The sequence below is a fragment of the Aythya fuligula genome, chromosome 1, assembly GCF_009819795.1.
Source record: "Aythya fuligula isolate bAytFul2 chromosome 1, bAytFul2.pri, whole genome shotgun sequence".
Lineage (NCBI taxonomy): Eukaryota > Metazoa > Chordata > Aves > Anseriformes > Anatidae > Aythya > Aythya fuligula.
Window position 1 is genome coordinate 112310459 of NC_045559.1, and position 21504 is coordinate 112331962.

The 21504-nt window shown below is 47.4% G+C and overlaps 1 protein-coding gene across 1 annotated transcript in view; it reads left to right on the plus strand.

Annotated features, from left to right (window-relative positions):
• Positions 1-8756: 8756 nt before the first annotated feature.
• Positions 8757-21504, plus strand: part of SIM2 (SIM bHLH transcription factor 2) — a 55514-nt gene continuing 42766 nt past the window's right edge. The window contains exons 1-3 of the mRNA XM_032207874.1: positions 8757-8931; positions 15332-15414; positions 18113-18202. Coding sequence (XP_032063765.1) covers positions 8757-8931; positions 15332-15414; positions 18113-18202 — 348 coding nt within the window. The remainder of the gene's footprint in view (positions 8932-15331; positions 15415-18112; positions 18203-21504) is intronic.

Genomic DNA, 21504 nt, shown 5'->3' on the forward strand with positions numbered 1-21504 from the left:
AGCAACCTGAAAGAAAGTATTTTTTTTATTTGTTGGTTGGTTGGTTGGTTCAGTGGTTCTTTTTGTTTTCTTTGATTGTTTTATCTTTTTGTTTGTTTGTTTGTTTATTTTTCAGATTGGAAAATATTCCAAAACATGATTTTGGAGACATGGAACTAGGCATTGCAGTTCCTCTTAAATAATCCAGTCCTAGCATAATTTCCAAATCCAATTTTGGCTGCCTAAATTGCTGTGGGATTGGGATCTTCCATAAAGAATGCATTAAAAAGGTGAGAAGTAAAACATTTAAGCTAGCATGAGGAAGATGAGTAGGGAGTGGTTTTATTCTTTTAAACTTTTTTTGTTTGCTTGTTTGTGTTTGATTTTTAATAGAAAAAAAAAAGTAAATGTAAAAACCAAACTGTTTAAATTGTAAGACTAGAGGCAAAATAATGGGTTTTCTCATCTTCCTGCCATATCACACAGTGGTCCAGCGTTCAGTAGATCAGAGGAAACTTTGATGGCCTCTGAGGAAATTCGAACTTTTATCTTCATCTTTTCAAGAGTGAGTCCACAGCAGCAGGATATAAATAGAGTTGAGACTCTCAGTCCCTCCAGCTCACTAGAGGCTGCTCTGCCTAGAAAAAAATAAAGGAAAGAGAAAAAAAAAGAAGTAATAATAATAATTAAAAAAAAAAAAAAGTATATAACCCTAGTATTCTTCAAAACCCACCCGGATGCATTCCTATGCAACTTGTTCTAGGTGACCCTGCTTGACTGGGGAGTTGGACCAGATGATCTCCAGAGGTCCCTTCCAACCTCAACCATTTTGTGATTCTGTGATTCCTGGCAAGGCAGTCAGCTGGGAGAAGGGAGCCTTGCTTCTCATCCTGCTCCAAAGGCATTCAATGCATTTGTGTGCATTGAAATTGAAATGTGTAAACAAGCAAGCAAACAAACAAACAAACAAATAAGAACAAAAAAAATGGAAAAGACACTAAAATACGGATATTTTTCTTACCAGCCAAGTGCTTGACTACTGGAAGAGACAATAGAATTTAACCCTTTTTCCCTTCTCCCAGGTAAATCTTGATTCTTCTATGCACAAAAAAAAGGAAATTCAGTATGAGAGTACCTCACACACACTCAGTTGGACAATGGTCTGGTGCCTCAAACATACTCTTCAAAGACAGGAGGTCTGCATTTGAATCCCCTTGGACAAAGGAGGGAATTGAACCTGGTCTTCACTGTCAGATGCAACTGATTTGTCTTGTGTATAAAGCAAAGACGACTTCTCCTGTTGATTGTGGAAAGGAAGAAGGCAGCAGAGCATTTTCACAGTGTATTCATTGACTGTGAGGGGTCCAGACCAAAGGAGAAAAGCAGAGAAACACTCGCTTCCCAGGTCTACATTGGGTACCAGGCTAGCTCTGCCCTCCCAAGGCTGAGGTGCTACTGAATGTGTGCCTGAGGGGGATGAAATGATTAAAATTGAGCTTTAGACATATCCAGAATTAGTCAGCAACTGAGTGGAAGTGTTCAGCACTCCCGTTTTAGACTTCAGCATCTGCATTCTTCCTGAGTCCCTTTCTGGACCTGGCCTTGAACTCCGAAACTGAGAGCGCATTCAAATGGCATCCAGTGACTGAAGTGTCTAATTCTTTGGTATTGGTGGGTCTCAGAGATCAAATTTCAGGATCAGTGTCTAAAGGTCAAACAGATCATTTTAGAGGGCAGTATCTTCTGAGTATCTTTCTGATGTTAACAGAGACTGAGCTTAGGTCATCTTTGTTCAGTTAAGAATGAACATATCCCAGATTCCCACAATATAAGCATGGAAACCTCGGTTATATCTATTCTGACAAAGGGTAAGAAGCACGATAAGTTATATCTAGAGCTGGAAACAGTAATGAGTTGTAGCTCTAAGTCCCTATACTGAGAGCAGCTACACTTTCAGATGTATTTGCTGACTGACTAGCTGTTCAAATACAAAACTTGGTGGTGTGAGTTTGTTGAGGAGCAGGTTACTGTTATAGCAAATGTTTTGTGTGCTGGTGCAGGATGGTTTGAAATGTTTCAATGTCAAGTGTAACTGCTTTGTGGTTATTGCTTCCCATATGTCATGACTTTTCAGTCTCAGTGCTACTGAGGAGGTCCACGGTGGACAGAAGAAATATCTCTCTGTTTTTAAACTGGGAAGATGTGAGCATTGGTTAAGAACACAATGAGAAGCCTGCATTCTGCCTTCAGTGAAGTCAGCTCGCGTGGGTTCATTACACACCTGCAAAGCCTTACCTTTGCAAGGATGAAGCTTGGGAGACTTGCAAACTGTTTCAAGCAAGCTGCCAGGGGATGAAACTGTTCTCTGCCCCAACTTTTGATCCAAAAGAGATCACAGCCACTGAGACCACAACACCAGTCCCCAAAGAGCTGAGGTGTGAATCCTCAGTCTTCACATCCCCATGCCAGACCTTCTCAATGAGCTTGATCATCCTAACAAGGAGAAAGACCCACTCTAGTGCCTTGTTGCACGTCTCTGAGCCTGCACTGCTGGACTGTAAGCTGCGTTAAGATAATGGCTTCAAGAGTTCACTGGTACGTGTTCATTTGCAGGGCTGAGGTCTTAAGTTTGCCAAAGCAGCCTTCACAAGAACCTTTGCTTTCCCTCTCCATCCCCTCTCCATTGCAATAATGTCCAAGTCCCATGTGAATCGATTAATCTTGGCATAAATTTCTTTGCCCGTACATGGCAAAATACTTATTTAGAGATAAGCTGGTAGCTGTGTTGCAAAGCAGTCAATGGACAAATGCAAGAAAAATTGAATCAGGATGTTCAACAAATTAACGTCCTGTAATTAACAAGAGTGCATACATGTGTTTATGAATGTGCTTACAACATAGTAAAACATCACATAATTATCTATAAATAGCATTTTCCATTCATCATTTCTAAATCATGACTAAAGTATTTATAAAGGTTACCATAAAGCATTACCGAAGTTCTTCTGACAGCCATTATATAATATATTGAATGTCAAGTAGCATAAAATACCAACAAAAAAGAGAGAGATGTTTTTGCATCAGAATTCCTCTATTCCTCACAGATCCATTACTCATCTCCACTAGATTAGTCACACTATTCATACAGGCTGAGGGCCATTGAGAAAACTACTTGAAGTCACTGAACATAACTTAAAGAAGAAGAAGGAAAAAAAAAAGTAAATAAAAATACTCACATTGACTTTCATCATGTTTAAAGGATTTCAGACAAATGGAGCAAAAATGCTCCACTGTGTGTTTTTTAGACTAGGTTTTTCCTATTTCTTTAGCCTAGAAGCTTCCTTTCTCTGATTGATACATTCCCTCTCCTGTTCCTGAGGACAGCTTTCACCTTTTAAACTATATAGTATAGTTAAACGAAATATGGTTTGCAGCTTACATTAGCAGAAATAAATGTTTGGTCATGAATATTTGGGCATCATAATTAATATCATTTATCTGAGTTTTGGGAAAATACTTTCAGAAAATTCATCAAATTCCATGTCCAGTTGGGACGGAAAAAAAAAAAAAAAAAAAAGAGAGAGAGAAGAAAGAGAGAGAGAGGAAAAAAAAAGTTAGCCTTAACAAAATAACTTTATTCTCCTTAGAAAACTGAAATAGAAAACCTGACCAAAACATGAGCATTCAATGTTTTTAACTCAGACATATTTTTTCCAAATGTCATCCATTTGGATCAGTCCATCAACTCTGACAGCTCCTGCCCTGTTGCATGCCTGTATTATCACCATACTTTATGTACAGACACTGTACTGTATGTGCACTGTGTACCCTTTCCTACATTATGTACAAAAAATAAACAAATGTACTAATACTAAAGGAAATAATAAACTTTATTTCATTTTTAAGCAGCGTGTCTTTTGACAAACTCTGAAAATGTTATCTGTAAGGAGCACAAGTAAGGAGAAAGAGCACTGAGTTTTCCTTCCCTCCACTCTGCCTGGAAATGGAATCCACGCCCCAGCTGGATATTTCCAGTTCATGCCCAGTAGAAATAATTTTCTGTCCGATTGCCAAATGTTGTCCCATGTGGCCAGCAAAGGTTGGACAATAGCAGTAATACAGCTTCGAGTAAAGAGCTGAAAACGATCCCCTGCAACCTGAGGCCTCAATTCTGCATAGTTTAATAATTCTAGTGCCGTGATTTAACTTCCTTTTTCCTTTCAAGTGTTCAGTGCAAATTAATCGTATTGTCAATGCTTACGTCTCCTACCTTACTTATTTGTAAGGACATGTTCAAGTGGCATACTAGAAGGTTGATCCCGCAGTCTGTACTTAACTAGTAATCCTCATGCACACTAGTAACCCCATTGAATATCAATATAAGATTGTGGTGCCAGGGAAAGTTAAACAAATCCTGAGGAATCTGTTTTATTAGCATTTATAGGATTTGTGTGTGTGAGCGTGTGTGTGTATACATCCACACTTGGGAACAGTAGTTACAGGAAAAAAAATACAGGGGATTCCTGGGGGGATGATAAGCAGTGCTAGTTCTTGAGCTCATACCAACGCTGATGTTACAGCCCGTAAATGTTAAAATATCTGATGATATTTTCTTTCCTGAGGAACTCGCTGGGATTTCTCACAGTTAATACGTTAGTTAAGCCCGAGCACACCGGCCAAGGGCCGGCACCCCCTTTGGCTCCACAGCGCTGCTTTCCCCTGGCCAGGGGCGCTCAGCATCCCACGCCGTGTGCGGGGGCAAGCCGCCCCCTTTTCCCTGAGGCCCCCAAACACAGGGAAAACACTCGGATGCCGGGCACCAAAACCAACCGAGACCGAAGAAGCCCTGAAAGATGCCCCCCGCTTCCCGACACCGCTCCGGCTGCGAGACGTTAATTGCGGCTGCTCCCGGATTAACCAAAAAAAGGCGTTAAGCTCCCTCTTTTTGAGCTGCCCCTTCGGGAGAGCCTTCCCCGGGCTCCCACCTCCGTGCCCCTCCGTGGAATAAACCCCTCGGGTTTGTCCCCAGCTCCAGCAGCAGCCTCGCCGCGACGCGGACACGCGTGGGAAAATGCGCGGCGGGCGCGCACACGCGGAACCCCCGCGGAACCCCCCCAGCCGGGCACCAAATAAATAGACGGCTCGGAGACAACCAGCCGCTGCTTCAGTTTGCTGCTTTTTTTTTTTCTTTTTTTCTTTTTTTTTTTTTGTCCCCCCACGCATTTTCCCTCCCTTTTTTTTAAAATCATCTTTTTCTGGTTAGAGCCTTGGGGGAAAAAGAAAAAAAAAAAAGAGAGAGAGAGAGAGAAAAAAAAAAAAAATCAAAGGATTCCTCTGCAATGTAATCACCTGAGACCGAAATCCCGTCCTTTTCCTTCCCAAACGGAGAAGAGTTTCCCCCTCGAAGCACGGCAAAAGGTTGCTAAATAACGGGGCTTTTTGTGCGTTCCTAGTCCACGATTCGGTAACAACGTAGAATTGCAAATATGACCCGAACATTTAAATAACCAGTTGTTGTATTAATTTTCCTCCTCTGTTTTCGTCCCTGCTTTGAATTTCTGAATCAAACGGGGAACCCTTCCCCGAAAGACCCTGCAGCCACCTCCGAGTTGTGCCGGTGCTCACTTGAGTTGAAGGTTGCGAATTTGGGCCATCGTTGCAGCAATATGGGTTTCCTGGTGGTGTTTATTTTCCCCCCCTTTTTTTCTTTCGGGATTATGTTTCAAACGGTCCCAAACCTGCTCTTTCTCCAAAGCACCATAATTTGCTAGAAACCCAACGCGCTCCCCTGTCGCCTTCATTTGAGCCCCAATCGCTTGGCCCCGCGCATTGCTCACAGGACACAGAAAGGTCCCAGAAAGTTTCCTCTTCGGGTTTAGCGACGGCGGAGCATATTGTATCGGTCCCGTGCCTTGAAGTACAGCTATTTTTCCGCGTATATCTGATTTTATTTTTTTTTCCCGGATAATTCTTTATGTTATTTATTTATTTATTTATTTTTACCTCTGCTAACACGTCCAGTTTCGGCGGCGGGCGGAGGTTGTACTGAATTTTGAGAATTTCCCCGAAACACCGAAGTCTCTTTTCGACTGATGTTTTCCTAGATTAATCGTTTTTGTTTTGCTCGGCGAAAGTCCCGACCGGGGCAAGCGACCGTAAGAAGAAAAACAGAGGGTTTTCTCTTTTTCGTTTTTTTTTTTTTCTTTCCTTTTTTTTTTTTTTTTTTTCCCTGAAGTTTTCTCGGCCCGAAAGCCAGCTCTAGCCTACTCCCTCCCTGGAGGGGCAGCGGGGCAGAAAACCTTTCCCCCATCTCCTCAGCTCTCCCCGGCTGCCAAACCCCGGGGTACACGCGTGGCGAGGGGACTGTGCTGGGCAAAGGGCGTCAGGGCGGCCTGGCGGATGTGCCCGGGCTTTGCCCCCCATTTCCCATCCCCAAAGGGGCAAACTCGGCAAGGTTGTTGGCACCGGGGGCTTTCCCCTCAATTTTGCAAGGATCCCTGGGAGCCGCTTCGCCGGGGGGCTGCGAGGGGTAGGGACGTGAGGCTGGGGTCACCGGGCTCCTGTCGGGCCGGGACCGGGGGGATCCCGTCGGCGGCCCGTCTGAGTTCGGCCCCACGGTTCGTTGCGGGCCCACAGCCACCCAAAGGGGTCCATTCCCCGCGGGGGGACGGGGTGGGGGTCCTACAGCTCCCCGGGGAAGGCAGGCGGCAGCTGGGTGAAGCCCTAAGCATGGGCAAGCGGGTGGGAGTCACGTCGGGGGCTGAGAGTGCAACGTGTGCCCTGTGTATATGATGTATGTATGTATGTCGCGTACGTGCTACATATATGATTCATGTGCACTTGGGTACGTGCGTTTTGCTCCTTTCACCCGGTGGATAAACAGCACTGCCTGGGTAAACGAGGCCCCGCGAGTGTCGCGGTCCCCACGCGTGCCCGTGCGCGGCCCCGCTCCCGCGCGGGGAGGGCGGCGAGGGCCCCCCCCGGCGGTAGGGTCTGGGGCCAGGAGGCCGCTCGGGGAGGTCGGGGCGAGCAAACGCCCCCCGCCCCCGGCTCCCCCCGGGCCGGCCTCCCGTCCCCTCGCAAGTGCTAATTGCGGCTCTTTTCTGGCTCCTCTGTATTTGGGTTCCTCGGAGGGCGCTGCGCGGGAGGACACGTCACGGATACATTATCCCCTCCCCTCTTGAGGCTCTCCTGGCTTTCTTCAAGCCTTTGCGAAAGAATTAAACCGAGGGGTCCACTTCAGAGCTCCTTCTGCCCCTTGGAAAAAAAAAAAAAAAAAAAAAAAAAAAAAAAAGCGAGAGAGAAGAAAAAAAAAAGAAAAAGAAAGAAAGAAACAAGGAGGAAAAAAAAAAAAAAAAAAAAAAAAAAACGGAGATATCAGCGTTTTCAGGCAAGGAGCGTGGCGGCCAGGATTTCCTAGAGGAGGGGAGTTTTACCTTGGAGCCTGGCCGCATGGTGAGGATCGCTGCTCCTCGCGGGAGGTGACCGTAGCGAACCCTCCTTCTTCCTCGGAAAGGCATGCGTGTGCGAAAGAGCCAGCGCTTTGCACCAGCTCTTTAAATAACGTGACAATTTTAAAAAAGAAAAAGAAAAAAAAAAAAAAAAAGGAAGAAAAAAAAAAAAAAAAGAAAGAAAACAAAACCAGAGAGAAAACCAAACCCCGATTTTGCAAATTCTTGAAAGAGGAGAAAAACCGAGACAACTAAGCAAAGAAATCCACCGGCAGCCTTTGCCAGCGCTCGGACTTGTTTGGGAAGACAGAGGCGACGCCGCAGCGGGCGCAGGTCCCGAGGAGCACGGAGCCCCCCGGGTGGCTCCGCATGAGAGCCGCGCTCGGAGCCGGGCGCCCCCCGCGCCCCCAGCCCCGCGGGCAGCCCGCCGCCCCCCGCCGCTGAAGCCGCCCCCCGGGGCCGGGCAGGGGCAGGGGCAGGGGCAGGGGCCCTCCCGCCGCCGAGAGCTGCCCTGGCCGGGAGGGAAATGCGAGCCTGCGATCTGCCAGAGCTGCGGCCAGCGGCTCCCTCTCCGGCCGCTGCAGCTCGCGTTTAGCCGGGGGCTGCCCTCCCGGCTCCCCCGCACCGGGACCAGAGCTTCTCTTATAAACGAGCAGCGCGGGCTTTTCTTTCTCTCTCTCTACTTTTTTTTTTTTTTTTTCCATTTTATCTTTTTTTTTTTTTTTTTTTTTTTTTAAGAGACAAAAATAGCGTCCGAAAACGCTCCAGCCCTCCTAGCCCTATGATTTCTCGCGCGGCCGCTCTGCTTTTGATATTTTCTTATTATTGGTTTTGGACGGGGAAGGCTCGAGGAGAAGAAATCCCTCGGTGAGGGGACGCCGGTGCTCTTTGCTCCCCGGCGAGGAGAAGATCCGATCCCGGCTGCAGGCAGAGGACCGTGGCTCGTGTAGGTCTCTCAGTCTCGGTTTTGAAGCTCTAGATAGCGCAGGGGCAGAGCAGGACTGCCTTCTCCCGATCGGCTCTGCCTGCTGGGCTTGCGGCTCAGAGATCGCCTTCCCCCTCCTCGCACCACTTCTGTTGGTGGTGGTTTTTGTTTGGTTGGTTTGGTGTTTTTGTTTTTTGTTTTTTGTTGTTTTTTTTTTTTTTTCTCCCCTCCTTTTTTTTTCTCCCCCTTTTTATTTTTTTAAGTTGATTTGATTTGGGTGAATTCCCTCCCTCCCTTTCTTAAACGAAAATACTAACTCTGAAGCCGAAATCCATGCCCCCTGCAATTCGGAAGAATCGGGTCTAATATGCCAGTGTCATCTTCGCCTTGCAGTAGTCGCGATGAAGGAAAAATCCAAGAACGCGGCAAAGACTAGACGGGAAAAAGAAAATGGAGAATTCTACGAACTGGCCAAACTCCTGCCCCTGCCCTCGGCCATCACCTCCCAGCTGGACAAGGCGTCCATCATCCGCCTCACCACCAGCTACCTGAAGATGAGAGCCGTCTTCCCCGAAGGTAACCACCCTCTGCGCCTCCTCCCCGCGGGGAAGCCGAAAAGAGCCGGGGGGGGCCCCGCACCCCGACACCGACCCCTCCGTGCCCCGGCCGGGATGGGGGGTCCCGGCCCCGGGTGGGAAAAGAGGGGGGAGCGGGGGTGGAGAGGAGCCTCCTAAACCAGGAAGAGGAGCCCCCCCGGGAGCAGAGCCGGTGGGGAGAGCTTGAGGGGGACCCCAGCTTCTCAAAAAAAAAAAAAAAAAAAAAAAAGACCCCCCGCTCTTAGGGTGGGTGTTGTTATTGGGCCAACCTGCTCCATGCGGGGCCGTGCGGGAGTGGGACAGCGCCTTCTCGGAGGCCTGACCCCCCCTTGCTCCTTCTTTGCCCGGGGGCTGGGCAGAAGCCCCCCGCTGCTCCCCCAGCCCGGCACTGGGAGACGTGCGGCGAAAGGCTGTTTGGGGTCGGGGGGCGGCTGGATAAACCCGGCTCCCCCCTTTTGTCATTTGTCTGTGCCTCCCCGGCCCGGGGCTTGAGGGGAGGAATTAAAAAATTACGGAGTGGAAGCTGGGCTCTCCGCCGCGGTTTCTAAGGAGCTTTATTAAAAGGCTACAAATGAAAAAATAATAATAATAATAAGGAGGGAGGGGGGTCGGAAAAAAAAAAATACTCCCAAGCCGAGGAAAAGCTTACCGTTCTGGCCATCTAACTGAGGGATTTCGCGAGCAAGCACTAGCAGCGCTACGGCAAGGCCGGGCTCCCTCGGAGTGCGCTCCCGCAGCCCGCCGGGGGGAGCGAGGCGGTGCTCCGCTCTGATTTCTCGCCATTACCCCGCGGGGGGAAATCTCCCCGTAGGAAACAGGACGCCGTGATTTCGGGGGGTGTGGGGTGTGGGGGTCTCTCTGTCGCCGGCCTTAAATCGGGAGCGTGTCCCCGGAACGGGTTTGGTTTTGGAGGGAGGCAAAGTGGCACTGTCGGAGATGCTGCTGAACGTGTCCCCGCTCTGGCAGCCCTACTGATCCTCAGGAGCAGCCAGCCGACCCCGAGAGCAGGTTTATACCCAGCAGCTCGGGGGTGTTTTATGCGTCTGTCTTCCTTAAACAGGCCGGGCGTGCGCTTCCGCACACCCTGCTTATTAAGAGCAACGTTTTAAATGCATAGGGCGAATTCCTCATCTTTCATCGTCTTAAGTCCGGATGGAAACGCATTTCCAACCAAAGCTTTGGGGCCGGGGATGACAGACCGGGGGGACCGCCGAGGGCAGAGCGGGGGAAGCCGGAGGGAGGCAGCCGGGAGCAGCGGGCCGTCGGGGGGGGGGGGGGGGGCTGTCCGACGGCACACGGCGCCCCATTGCCGCTGCCTTCCCCTCCCGAGGGGGTGAATTCCCCTCGGGGGTTCCCTCGGGGTCTCTCCCAGTTGGTTTTGCTGGAGGAGAGGGGGGCATACCGGGCGGAGGGGGCTGCCCAGCAGCGCATCCTAAATTCTGGGGTAGCAAGACCCGGGGAAAAAGCCCCTTCCAGCACGCTGGGCCCCATGGGTGGGGGGCACAGAGATGCCCGAGGTTACTGGGGCTTGGAACAAAGGCGAACACAAAGCAGCTCGACCCCCCCGTCCCCTCCGGGGGTCGCCGCCGAAGGGCCCCTGGCAGCCGCTGGTCCAGGACACGGGCAGAGCCCCTCACCAGCACCCCGGCATCCCCCCAAAAAGCTGAAAAAAGGTTTGAACGGGTTTCAGCTCTTCCAGCTGGCCCCGGGGGGAGGCCTGAGACGCCTCCGGCATGCGTGCTAGGCCCGGGGTAGCTGCAGCCAGAGCGATCAGAAATGTTGTCCAGCTATAAAACTGGCTTCCAGCTCTGTCTAGACTGGAGGGGAAGAGAGAGAGAGGGCTGTGCTTTTAAAAAACCCGGTGTATGGCTTTCCTCTCACCTCCCCCCCCCAACCCCCCCATTTATTTCCAGAGCGCGCTGACGCGCACTTCGGGCAAAGTTTGGGACCCTCACCGAGGTGTCCGGGCCGAGATGGTCCCAACACCCCGACAGGGCGGGGAAGTGGGCTCAGACAGGACCCCCATCTCCCCCCTTCGTGCCTTTGCCCCGAGGCTCACGGTTTGGACCGAGCCCCCCCCAATCCCCCCCCCCCTTCCCCCGCGGAGACGCCCGATCGGGCTCTGAGAAGCGCGAGCAAAAGGAGATTTATCTTCCTGCTCCTTTCTCCCCGCAAAGGCGAGCAAGCCCTGGAAGGCAAAAATTTCGTGCTCCGACATCGTACGTTTTGCCGTGGGGCTTTGCTCTGACCTTCGGATTCATGAATTAAGAGTCGAGGAGACAGCAACCTCCAGCCTCCCCCGCGCTCCGGCTCTGTAAGCTCGTCCTCGGCTGCGTTTTGATTTTTTGCCAAGGCACTTATTATTGTGGAAGAAAAAATATACCACGGGACTTCTTCTGTCTTGGCTGTCAGCATTTTCTTCTAAAAATGAGCAAATGAAAGGGACGCGAGAGTAAACAGCGTTTAAAGAAAACGCGCTTCTCCTCAGCCGGCTAAAATTGGGATCCTCTCCCTGCCCCATCCCCAGCGCAGTTTCCGAAACTGCCTCTAAAACTGCGCTTTTATGGCCATTTAAACCGGGTGGGAACGCGGTATTTAAGAAGTGATCCGAAATACCAAGTGTTCTGGACGAAACAATCGGAATAAAATGACAAAGTAGCAGCCCTGAGACCTGTTCCTTATTCTGAGACTCAGACAATAGAAAATGTGAGGAGCGTGCAGAGTTTTCGCTCCCTATTAAATCTGGACTGTGAATCTCTGAACCTATATTTGAAGAAAATTAAGCTCTTTCGTCCGCGCTCGGAAGAGGTTTATTAACGAATTAATGAATCACATAATTAAAGCGAAAACGCGCGGCTGTCGCGATAGCGGCTAACGGCGGCACCAGAGGTGTCGGGCTGTCGCCCCAAAGCGCCGTCGGGGCTGGAGGGGGTCACCGCCGTGGGAGCTGCGGGAGCCTTGGGGGGGCTAAGGGGACCCCCCTCTTAGCGTGACCCCGGGAAGAGCCGGCTGTGGCTTCGTCCGCGTGTCCTGGAAGGACTTTTGTAGATTTCCTCCGGGACTTTGGGACTTGTCCTTTTTATTATTTTTTTTTTTTCATTTTTTTTTTCTCCCTGTTTTTTAAACTTTCAGTCTTGATCTTTCCATCTCTCTCAGCGGCCCTGCTCCTTCCCCAAGCCACCCTGGGAGCTATCGGGGGGCTTCCCGTCGGCTTCGGCCCCCTCCCCGGAGCCCAGGGACCCCTCCAGCACACGAGCTGTCCCCGTCCCCGTTCAGGGACAGAGCCGCCGAGGTCAGGGGCCTCTGGCAGCTCGTCACCTCCTTTTCGTTTCCCCTTTGCTCTGCCGGGCTCGCCTGGGGAAAAATCCCCCGGGAGAGGCAGCGCTGGAAACGCCGGCGTTTGTAGTTGACCCAGGTTCCTGGGGAAAGCTGGCTATTGAATAACGCGGGGGGACCACACGCTCCGGGGGAGCCGAGGAACAATACGGTAGTAGGCACGAAGGAAATACTCCGAGTTACAGGGCAATCCGATACTCGCACAAGACATCGCTAAGTAATTCTTTTAGCAGAATCCCAAACAGAAACGCTACCGGGCTTTCAAACGGCCGCGCGTCCCAATTCAGACGTTTGGAGGGCGAAAGTGGGGACTGCTCCCAAATATTTCTAGATCTCATTACAGCCTGGTTCACCCCCCCCGTACACGGACACTGAGAAATGGTGCAAAGCGAACGCTGAGGTCCAAGGTGTCAAAAGACGAGGGGCGGGGTGCTGGGGATGCCGGGGGAGAACTGCGCCCAGGTTGGCCGAAGGAAGGGGGACCCGTTCATAGGAGAAGCCCCTGGGGTCTCCCCGTGGTGAGAGTTGCCCATACTTTGGGATTTCTGCACAAAACCTCACGATGCTGGAGGTGGGGGGGCCCGGCGGGCCCTGTTGTTATTAGGGCCGCTTATTTCCCCCTCAGAACCCCCTGCTCGAGGAGAAATCTCTCTCCGGGCCAGTGTCACAGGTAACTTGTGCTGAAACGGGGACATTTGAAGGGTTTCCTTAAAATCCACCCTCTCGGCACCGCAGCCGTGCCCACACCGCAGCCCCCTCTGCCCGGCCGGGGCCGTGCCAAGCAACTTTCCATCTCCTCCGAGGAGCGATTCGCAAGCCGCTCGCTTTGTATCGGCAGCTCTTTTGGCCCCGCTCCAGTGCAGTGAGTGAAAATGCGCCTTATTTACTGGCCGGGCAGGAGGAACTCTTGGGAGTCTATTGCATCCATATGCTTACAGGGCGTAGGCTGCGCGTCTGCAAATCTCTGGGAAGACGAGTTAATGTGCCTTAGTCCTTCATCTCAGCCGAAGGTGTTCCTTCGTTTCGTTTCCACCTCCGATCCGCCGGTGGATTAAATGATAAAATCATCGGCTTTAAAATAAGCTGGGAAGAATGCCGGGCTGAGCCACTGGGCTCGCTGGCGTTTGATGCGAGTTCGCAATCGCAACCCCAAATTAAAATTTCAAAGGGGAAAAAAAAAAAAAAAATCTGCGGAAGCGAATGTTTTAGCCTGGGTCGGAAAATGACCTCAGAAATCGTGGGGATTTTTGGCGATGTCTCGAAATCCTACCTGCCCAGCCGCGGCTTTGGGAGGGAGCGGCTAAAATCCTAAACCCGCCTCGTCCTTGCGAAAATCAGGGCTCTTCCCAGGACGTATCAAAACTTTTTATTTTTTGTTTTTGTTTCCTTTTAAGTATTAATGTCGTTATTCGTAAACCTCTCGTTTGGGTTGCAATACGGTTTTGCGACACTTGCAATTGGTAAATCGAAATAAGGGCAATCCGCGCAGCACCGGGACCGGCTGGGTCGTTCGCATTTGTTGCCGACTAGAGAAAGGGGCTGCGGGATGCCTTCGCGATCCTTTAAACTTCCTACTGCAGAGGAAGCCGCATATCGGCAGAAGAAATAACACAAATAAATAAATAATAAATTTGTCGGCTCATCGGAAGATTGGTAGCCTTTTCCAAACTGCAAATTGGGAAAAGGCAGTACGAAAGCGCTCCTTTTCGTTTGGCAATTGGGAGTAAATTTCCTAATGGGTGCTGAAACGCTATTATGTATTTATTTATTTTTAGCGGAGGGAAGGTGTCCCCCCAAAAAAGCGTCGCTTTGGGACTACAGTTTGGGGACACCCGCTCGGGCAGCTGGAGCGGCAGCCGGGGCAGGGAGGCAGGCTGCTGCTTTTGGGGCTGACCTTGGCTGCTGGCACTGTCCTTGTTACACCAGCCTCCCCTGCGCTGGAAGCCGCAGGCTCCTGGGTGCTTGCCCGCCGGGACCGGGCAGTAGGACGAGGCCCCCGTCTCTGGGGAGGGGGATGCCGTGGGTGCCCAGGATGGGGAGCAGGGAGAGGGGCTCCCAGCGCATCCAGACCGGGGCTAGCTGCGGGACTCGGTCAAGGCAGACGTGGGATTGGGAGGGCTTTGGGGGGAGCCTTATAAAGATAACACCCTAAAAACTTGTGTAAAACCCCAAGCTCGGGGCAGCGTCGTCCAGCCGGGGTGCCAGCTTACTCTCCGAGGGAGCCGAGCAGGGCTCACGACCTCTTTTTTTTTTCATTATTTTTTATTTTTTCAAGAAAACTCCCTGAAAGCTCGCCGAGGGAAGTTTTCTTTAGAAGCACCTGGCCCCTGTGAGAGGCAGCGGGAGAAAAACACCATTTCCCGGCTGTGCACCCGTGTGCCTTGTATGGGCGATGTGCAAAGCTATAAACCCCGTGGGTTCGGCTGCTGCCAGCCAGGGAGCTTTTGGGGCTGGCAGCACCGAGCATCCTCACCTTTCGCCCATCACCGACCCTTCACCCGAAGGGCTTAAAGCCTTCTTTTCTCCTTTCTTTCCCCAAAGGAGGCACGAAATGGCTGCGCCTTCCTCCTGCCGCCTGTGCCCCTGTGGAGCCTGCCAGGTGCCGGCACCAGCCCCCCCGGGCACCCCTTCTTTGCACGGAGGGACTGAAAACAAACAAAATCCCTGACCAGACACACACACACAGCCCGGCGAGGCTGAGGACGGGTCGGGAGCCTCGCCGGGGCTCTTGGCCTCCTTCGGACAAGTGTGCCCGGCTCCTTGTCGCGACATGTGGGGGTGCGCCGCGATATGGAGGGCGAGGGGGAGCGCTGGGGTCTGACACATCCCGTGGGGCGTGCGGCTCTTTGGGGAAAGAGCGCCTGTGGGAGTACCCTTGGAGGGATTTCCAGAATAAATAAATAAAGGGAAAAGAGGAAAAAAAGCTCGGGCACGACGCCCCGTGCTGGGAAGCGGGGCCGCTCGGAGGGGAGGGGAGGGAAGGGGGACGTGGCCCCTTCCGAGCCCCTTGCCCTGGTCTAACCAACTCCTTGGTTCCTTTGCAGGTCTAGGCGACGCCTGGGGACAGCCGAGCAGGATAGGGCCCTTGGACAACGTGGCCAAGGAGCTGGGATCCCATTTGCTTCAGGTAGTGGACGCCTTCCTCCTCTCGTACGCTCTGCGCATCGGAAATATTGTGTTTTGGGGCGATTAACCTCCCCACCTCTCCTCCTCCTCCTCTTCCTTCTTCTCCTCCTCCTTCTTCTCCTTCTCCTCCTCCTCCTCTTCCTCCTCCTCCTTCCTTCCCCCCGGCTTGTTAGCGGAGCCCGTGTGAAGCCTTCCCTATCACCCAGACCCTCAAACGGGCCGGGAAAGGAGCAAAATCGAGAACCCAAGCTCTTCATTTTGTGTATGCATTTATTTTTTTTAATTCCGGCTGCGATGCTGGTGGAAGCAGCATCTCGCCCCGCACCCTCGGGTCCGTGCGCACGGTGCTCAAACGCAGCCGGGCCGGGGCAGCCCTGCCGGACCCAGCGGGCAGGCGGCGCACATCTGGATTAGATCTCCTGTTGACGTTAGCACCTGAAAATACAGTTGTTCAAAATCCCGTTGATCTGCTCTGGAATTCTTCTGAATTCCCCCTGTGTAGGTCGGAGGAGAATTTAGGAAGTCGTAGCCGGGGCGTGGAAAAAAAATAATAATTACGCTTAGCTCCTTTTTTTTTTTTTTTTTTTTTTTTTTTTTTTTTTTTAATGCGCAATTTTAATACCGCAAGGATTTTTTTTTTTTTTTTTTTCTCCCTCGATTTTAAAGACCTAGTAAACCGTAATCATTTAACGGTCGGTTTTATTGTAGAAGGTTAATTTCTGGTCAGAGAGCTGGAGCTGTTTTCCCTGCTCGCCTGGCTGGGGACAAAAGCTGAACAGAAACCCTGCTGGCAGCGCCACTGGCAGGAGTGGGCGACCTTTGTCCCCAAGAGATGGCTGGGACAGCTGTGAGGGGTCGCCCAAAATTTGCGATGAGGTGTAAGGTTGGTGGGTTTGTCGTGGAGGCCCTGCAAGATGCCTCTTTGAATAAGGAGAGCAAGTGCTTGGGGCAGAATGTCCTGAAGCATTCTTTGGTGACTGAATAAAGTACATGGGATTGACCGAGTCCAAAATGATCTTTGGTGGAGGTATTTCCAGCCTGGAAAAACCCACTTGGACTTTTAAGAAGCTGATAGCCGCAGTTTCACAGTCATTGGTCTACCTTCAAAATGTTTGTCTAGTTATATCATACAAATCACTGCTGGCACACTTGCTCCTCCTCCGTGTTCGCCATTTCACATTTTGTCTGGCATTAGATGAACTTAAATAATATATGCTAATCACCTGTAATACTCATTTTACAGTTCAGTTATTTCTGAGTTGTGAATGTTAAGGCTTTAATAATGCCAGGAAATCCACTGTAGACTTATTTTAAGGGTTCTTAAACTTTTCTGTATGGTTCTGTGTTTTTCTGGATGGGAAAGTTAGCGACCTACCACACCATATAATGGAGTAATGAAAGGATTGACACAGTTTTAGTTGTGATAGTGGGTAGAGCAATTGCAGGATGGCAGTGTTTGGATGAAAAGTTATGGTTAGGGATGCAATAATTTACTTCCCATTTTAATACTGCTACAAAATTTATGTTCCCAAAAAAAGGGGGAAAAAAAGTGAAGGCAAAGAGTAATCTGGTTTCAATTACATGCTGTAGAATCGTTAGTAGGCCAGAGAATAATTTGGAATATTTTCTTTTATTGGGGCAGCAGTGTAAGAGCATGAAATATACAGGATTTTATTGCGTCTCTCCTGTTTTAAGTTCAGTAATTTAAAATATGAATTAAAAATAGGTGCCTGCTTTATCTGTGTACTGTAAAAATGACTTCTGTATTCCAAATACATTTTCTGGTGATGTTCATATGGGTGTATTGATCAAGGCTTCCTAAACCAATTACAGATAGTGGATACTTTTTGACTATATAATATAAGGTACCGTTGAAAGCCTGTCTGACCTTGGGCACTGAAGAATCAAAGTACCCCAAATCAATAGGCTGCGTGTCCAAATCTCAGCCAGTTTTGGCTAACCAAAAGCCTTTTTTTTCCTGTATGGATGACACAGGACAAAATGAAACTTCAGTTTTTACTTACACAAGGAATATTTATCATCCAGTTAAGAATTCCCATCAATAAGAATTTGCATTACAAAGTACCATTAGCTGAGATTCACAGACTCTAGGCATATCACTTAATGAACATAAATATCTCTCTTCAAGTGTGATAAAGTTTTGAATGCTGATTTGTTTATTCTACTTTTTTTTTTTTTTCTTTCCCCTAAGTTCACCTTGTACATAGCAAACAGTCCTCTGTTCAGAAATGCATTAATAAAAATAAAGTCAAAGAAATTTAAAGCATTGCTTACGGTATCATTAAATATATTGCAAATAGCGGTAAGCTGTGTCTGCCAATTATACCATAAAAAATGGCTTGCGTAGTGCTAGATTTTCCCCTAAGTACCACATAGCTCAGGATTTGTACTAAGTACTAAAATAACCAGAATCAACAGGAGAATGTTAACTTAAAGTGAAGCAGTAAAGCTCGCATCTGTAGGGGGAATGAATTGGATTTCACAATGTGTGTGTGTGTGTTATAGAGTTTATAGGAACACCATCAGATAAAGGTTTCTATTTCTTGAATACTATATTTGCTGTTCTTTAAGTTGGATAGCAATCATCCTTGTCCAAAAGGCTTCAATTTTTTTTCGCCCACAGTAAATGGTTTTTACAGAGTTATTTCTTTTTTACCCTACATATTTCTCTTCTACAGACTTTGGATGGCTTTGTTTTCGTGGTGGCATCAGACGGCAAAATTATGTACATCTCAGAAACGGCATCTGTACATCTTGGCTTATCTCAGGTAGGAGTGACTTTTTTTTTTTTTTTTTTTTTTTCATCTGTTAAATATAGATACTGTGTTTGGGACCTAGCACTAGCATCTTGCCATATATATAGCGAGTCATTGTTTTTTAGGGGTATTCAAAGCTTCAACTTTGTTTTCTGATAAATGGCCTTCCTTAAATATTCAAGTTTCCTATATTTACAACCACATCATGACTGTCTTTATATCTGTTCTTGTTCATTGTATTTTACTCCTCATTACCTTTAAGAAGGGTAATAAATAATATGATATTGCAAATTGCAGATATACGCAGAGCTTGAAACCCAAACCTATTGCCTGTGTGGTAATGATATACATCTGAAATAAAGTTTAGAATTCAAGGCTATATGTTTTAGATTGTGTAAGATATTGAGACTTGCTATGAAATAGAGAGGAAATCTGATGTGGAACATGAGTTTTATGGTAAATGTGCTTTAGGAAAAAAAGAAAGGGGGGGGCAGATTTATGAGTGTTCACATGGAATTCAGGGTAGTTTTTCCTGAGTTTTTCCAGCTCAGTGGTCTTTTCAGTAAAGCGTTTTATATGGTTGTGATAGAACTCATAAAACTCAGTTTACTACTGTTCTGCACAAGAAGTATAAGGGGTTTTTATTGTTTTTATTTTTTTTTCTTAGAAGGACATTTCTAATTTTTTGCCTTCTTAGGATAGGCGCAAGGGCAAATAGCCTGAATTTATTGCAGAGTGCAAGTTTCCATACGTTTGTGTATAAATGTACTACACAATTTCATTGGTAGCACCTGACCTAAAGCCTGCCGAACTCCAATAGATAAACGCCTAATTAATTTCAATGGGCCCTGGATGAGACTTGCAAGGAACAGAACTGTTTCCTCACAACCAGTTACAGCTGAAACGCCTCTCAGAGTTAAATAAAATTAAGTGGAAAAAAAAAATAAATAGCAGAGAGGGGAAGAAGGAGGAGGAGATGGAGATGATGGTGAGAAAAAGTAAGATGTTTTGTTTCAGGCAAGACAGCTGAGGAATATGCCTGTGTCCAACAGCAGAGAAGGGACTGAGTTGTGGAAATTATAGGCATGCTTTAGCTTTGATAGTAATTAATATTTTTGTTTGAAAAACTGTGAAGATCTTTGGATGCATGTTCTAGTAGTTGAATTAGATTTAGTAACTCTGAGAAAAAATAGAACACTGAAGAGATAGAAAAAGCAAGTGTATCATCTCATAAACACCCCTTCTAAATCCAAAGGCAACTGTGATTCCTGTTTTTGTAATCTCCTTCAGAAAAAGTAATTTTGAGGATCAAAATTATGGCATGGATGCTTTTTGTCTGCCAACATTTAAAAATGTGTCCAGGGAATGTTCTTATTTCAAGTAGTTTGTTCATTTGTGTCTGTTACAGTATAGTATTAGTTGTTTCATAACATTTAATGCATGTTCAAATTACTTTAAATATTACTGTCTTTTAGTATAAACTTTCTTCCAAATGGCTATATTTTCTACTCTGAATCAACAGTCTTATTAAATGTTTTTCTCCCTGTAATGTTTTGAAAAGATCCACAATGTAGCTAACTACTTAAATAGATTCATTTAGTTGGTATGATTGTTCCAAAGCACTGAGTGTTCCCATCTGCCCTTGAAGTAGTCTCATTGGTCTGTCCTGCTTGCTGTTTGCTAAGTGCTAGCTGGTCTAGGTTTTGTCCAGATTTTTTTTTTTTTTTCTTTCTCTTTTGAGGAATACCAAGTCCTCTTGTAGGTCTCAGTATATTCAGTCATCTGGTGAAATTAAAGACCCACAGGATCAATAGGACAATGAATAAACTTTGCCACAGTCAAGGTGAAGGGACAGAAAGCAACGTGTGGGCTTCAGTCTTCTTCAGCTGGTATGATCTTATGGCCCTCTGCACAGAATGTATTCCCTCTGTGCTGCACACGTAAGTGTGGCTCTATAAACCCTACTGCAAGATCTGCTAAGGAAAACTAAAGTATTTTATTATATAGTAAATATTACTTACTGAAGTAAGTTTTCTAAGCAAAATCTCAAATATTTCGCTTTAGCAAAGATTTGTAAATGAATGGGTTGTATCCTTGAACTTTCCAGGTGTAGATCAGAGATGACAGAGGCACGTGAAACTTAAGGGCATGTTTTAGACTCAAAACACTGAATGCTCCAGCAGTTTAACAACATTTTTTTATTTCCTATTATTATTATCATTTTTATTATTTATTTTTAAATAAAATAAAACACCTAAGCAATGCAATGATTTTTCCTTGGCTTTTGTAATATTGTTTTATGATCTAATGTGTTCTTGATATTGCTCAATGTTCCATTTTTCAAGAGACAATTTTGTTTTAAGTAATGCTACAATTAATTCTAGGCTTTTCCTAAATACTAGCGTATTAATACATTTATACTGGGATATTCCTGTAAGCTTCCCAGGGCTCTAAATGAGTTCTTGTTCCTACAACTCTGGAAATCACTGGGAGTTTTGCCACTGTCATCAACAAGAATGAGATTGGCCTGTAGAAGCAAATTTTGCAAGTCTCCCTCACCAAGTCATAATCCCACACTATATTTTCAACAAGTGCTCTTATAGAGCTCCAGCCAATACAAGCTGAGACCAGAGTGATGATGATCATAGAAAATCTTTTAGAGAGTGCATAGAAAGACCTTTTTATTAAATAATTTGACAATTAACTAGTCCACACATCAATTTCCAGTTAAAGTGCAATTTGTTTTAAAATGTATATTTGAACTAAATAAAAAGTTCATTTAAAAATATTTTGCAGGATATTCTTGGAGAACTACTACAGTAGCCTTTATCTTCTAGTATATCTTGAATTTAGGTTAAGCAGAAAGAACTTAGACCTTCTGAAAAAGCCTTCATAGACAATGTTGCTAAGCTAGTTTAAAAATGTAAAAACAACATTAAGGATTGTTTTTCAGCAATACTTGACTCACTTCTGCCTGCAATTTTAGAGAATCAGAAACAATTTTTCTGAAAATACTACATCTCTATTTGTGGACCTGTTGGTTAATTTGTGGGTTTGGATTTTGATCAACCTTTCCACTCAACTTTAACAGTAAATATTGTAAATACTGATGGTTAGGACCCCATCCTCCATCTAATTTCAATTGGCCTCAGATCATTGTTGAACTGACTTGTGCTAGCTGAGATAGAGCCAATTTCTTGCCTCTTTTTTCCATGGGTAGTAAATAGGTTCAAATTCCCCAAATATTCTCCCCCTTTCCACCTCCCTCCCCTCATCCCCTCACCCCTGAGTCCAGAGATGCAGAATGGAAAAGA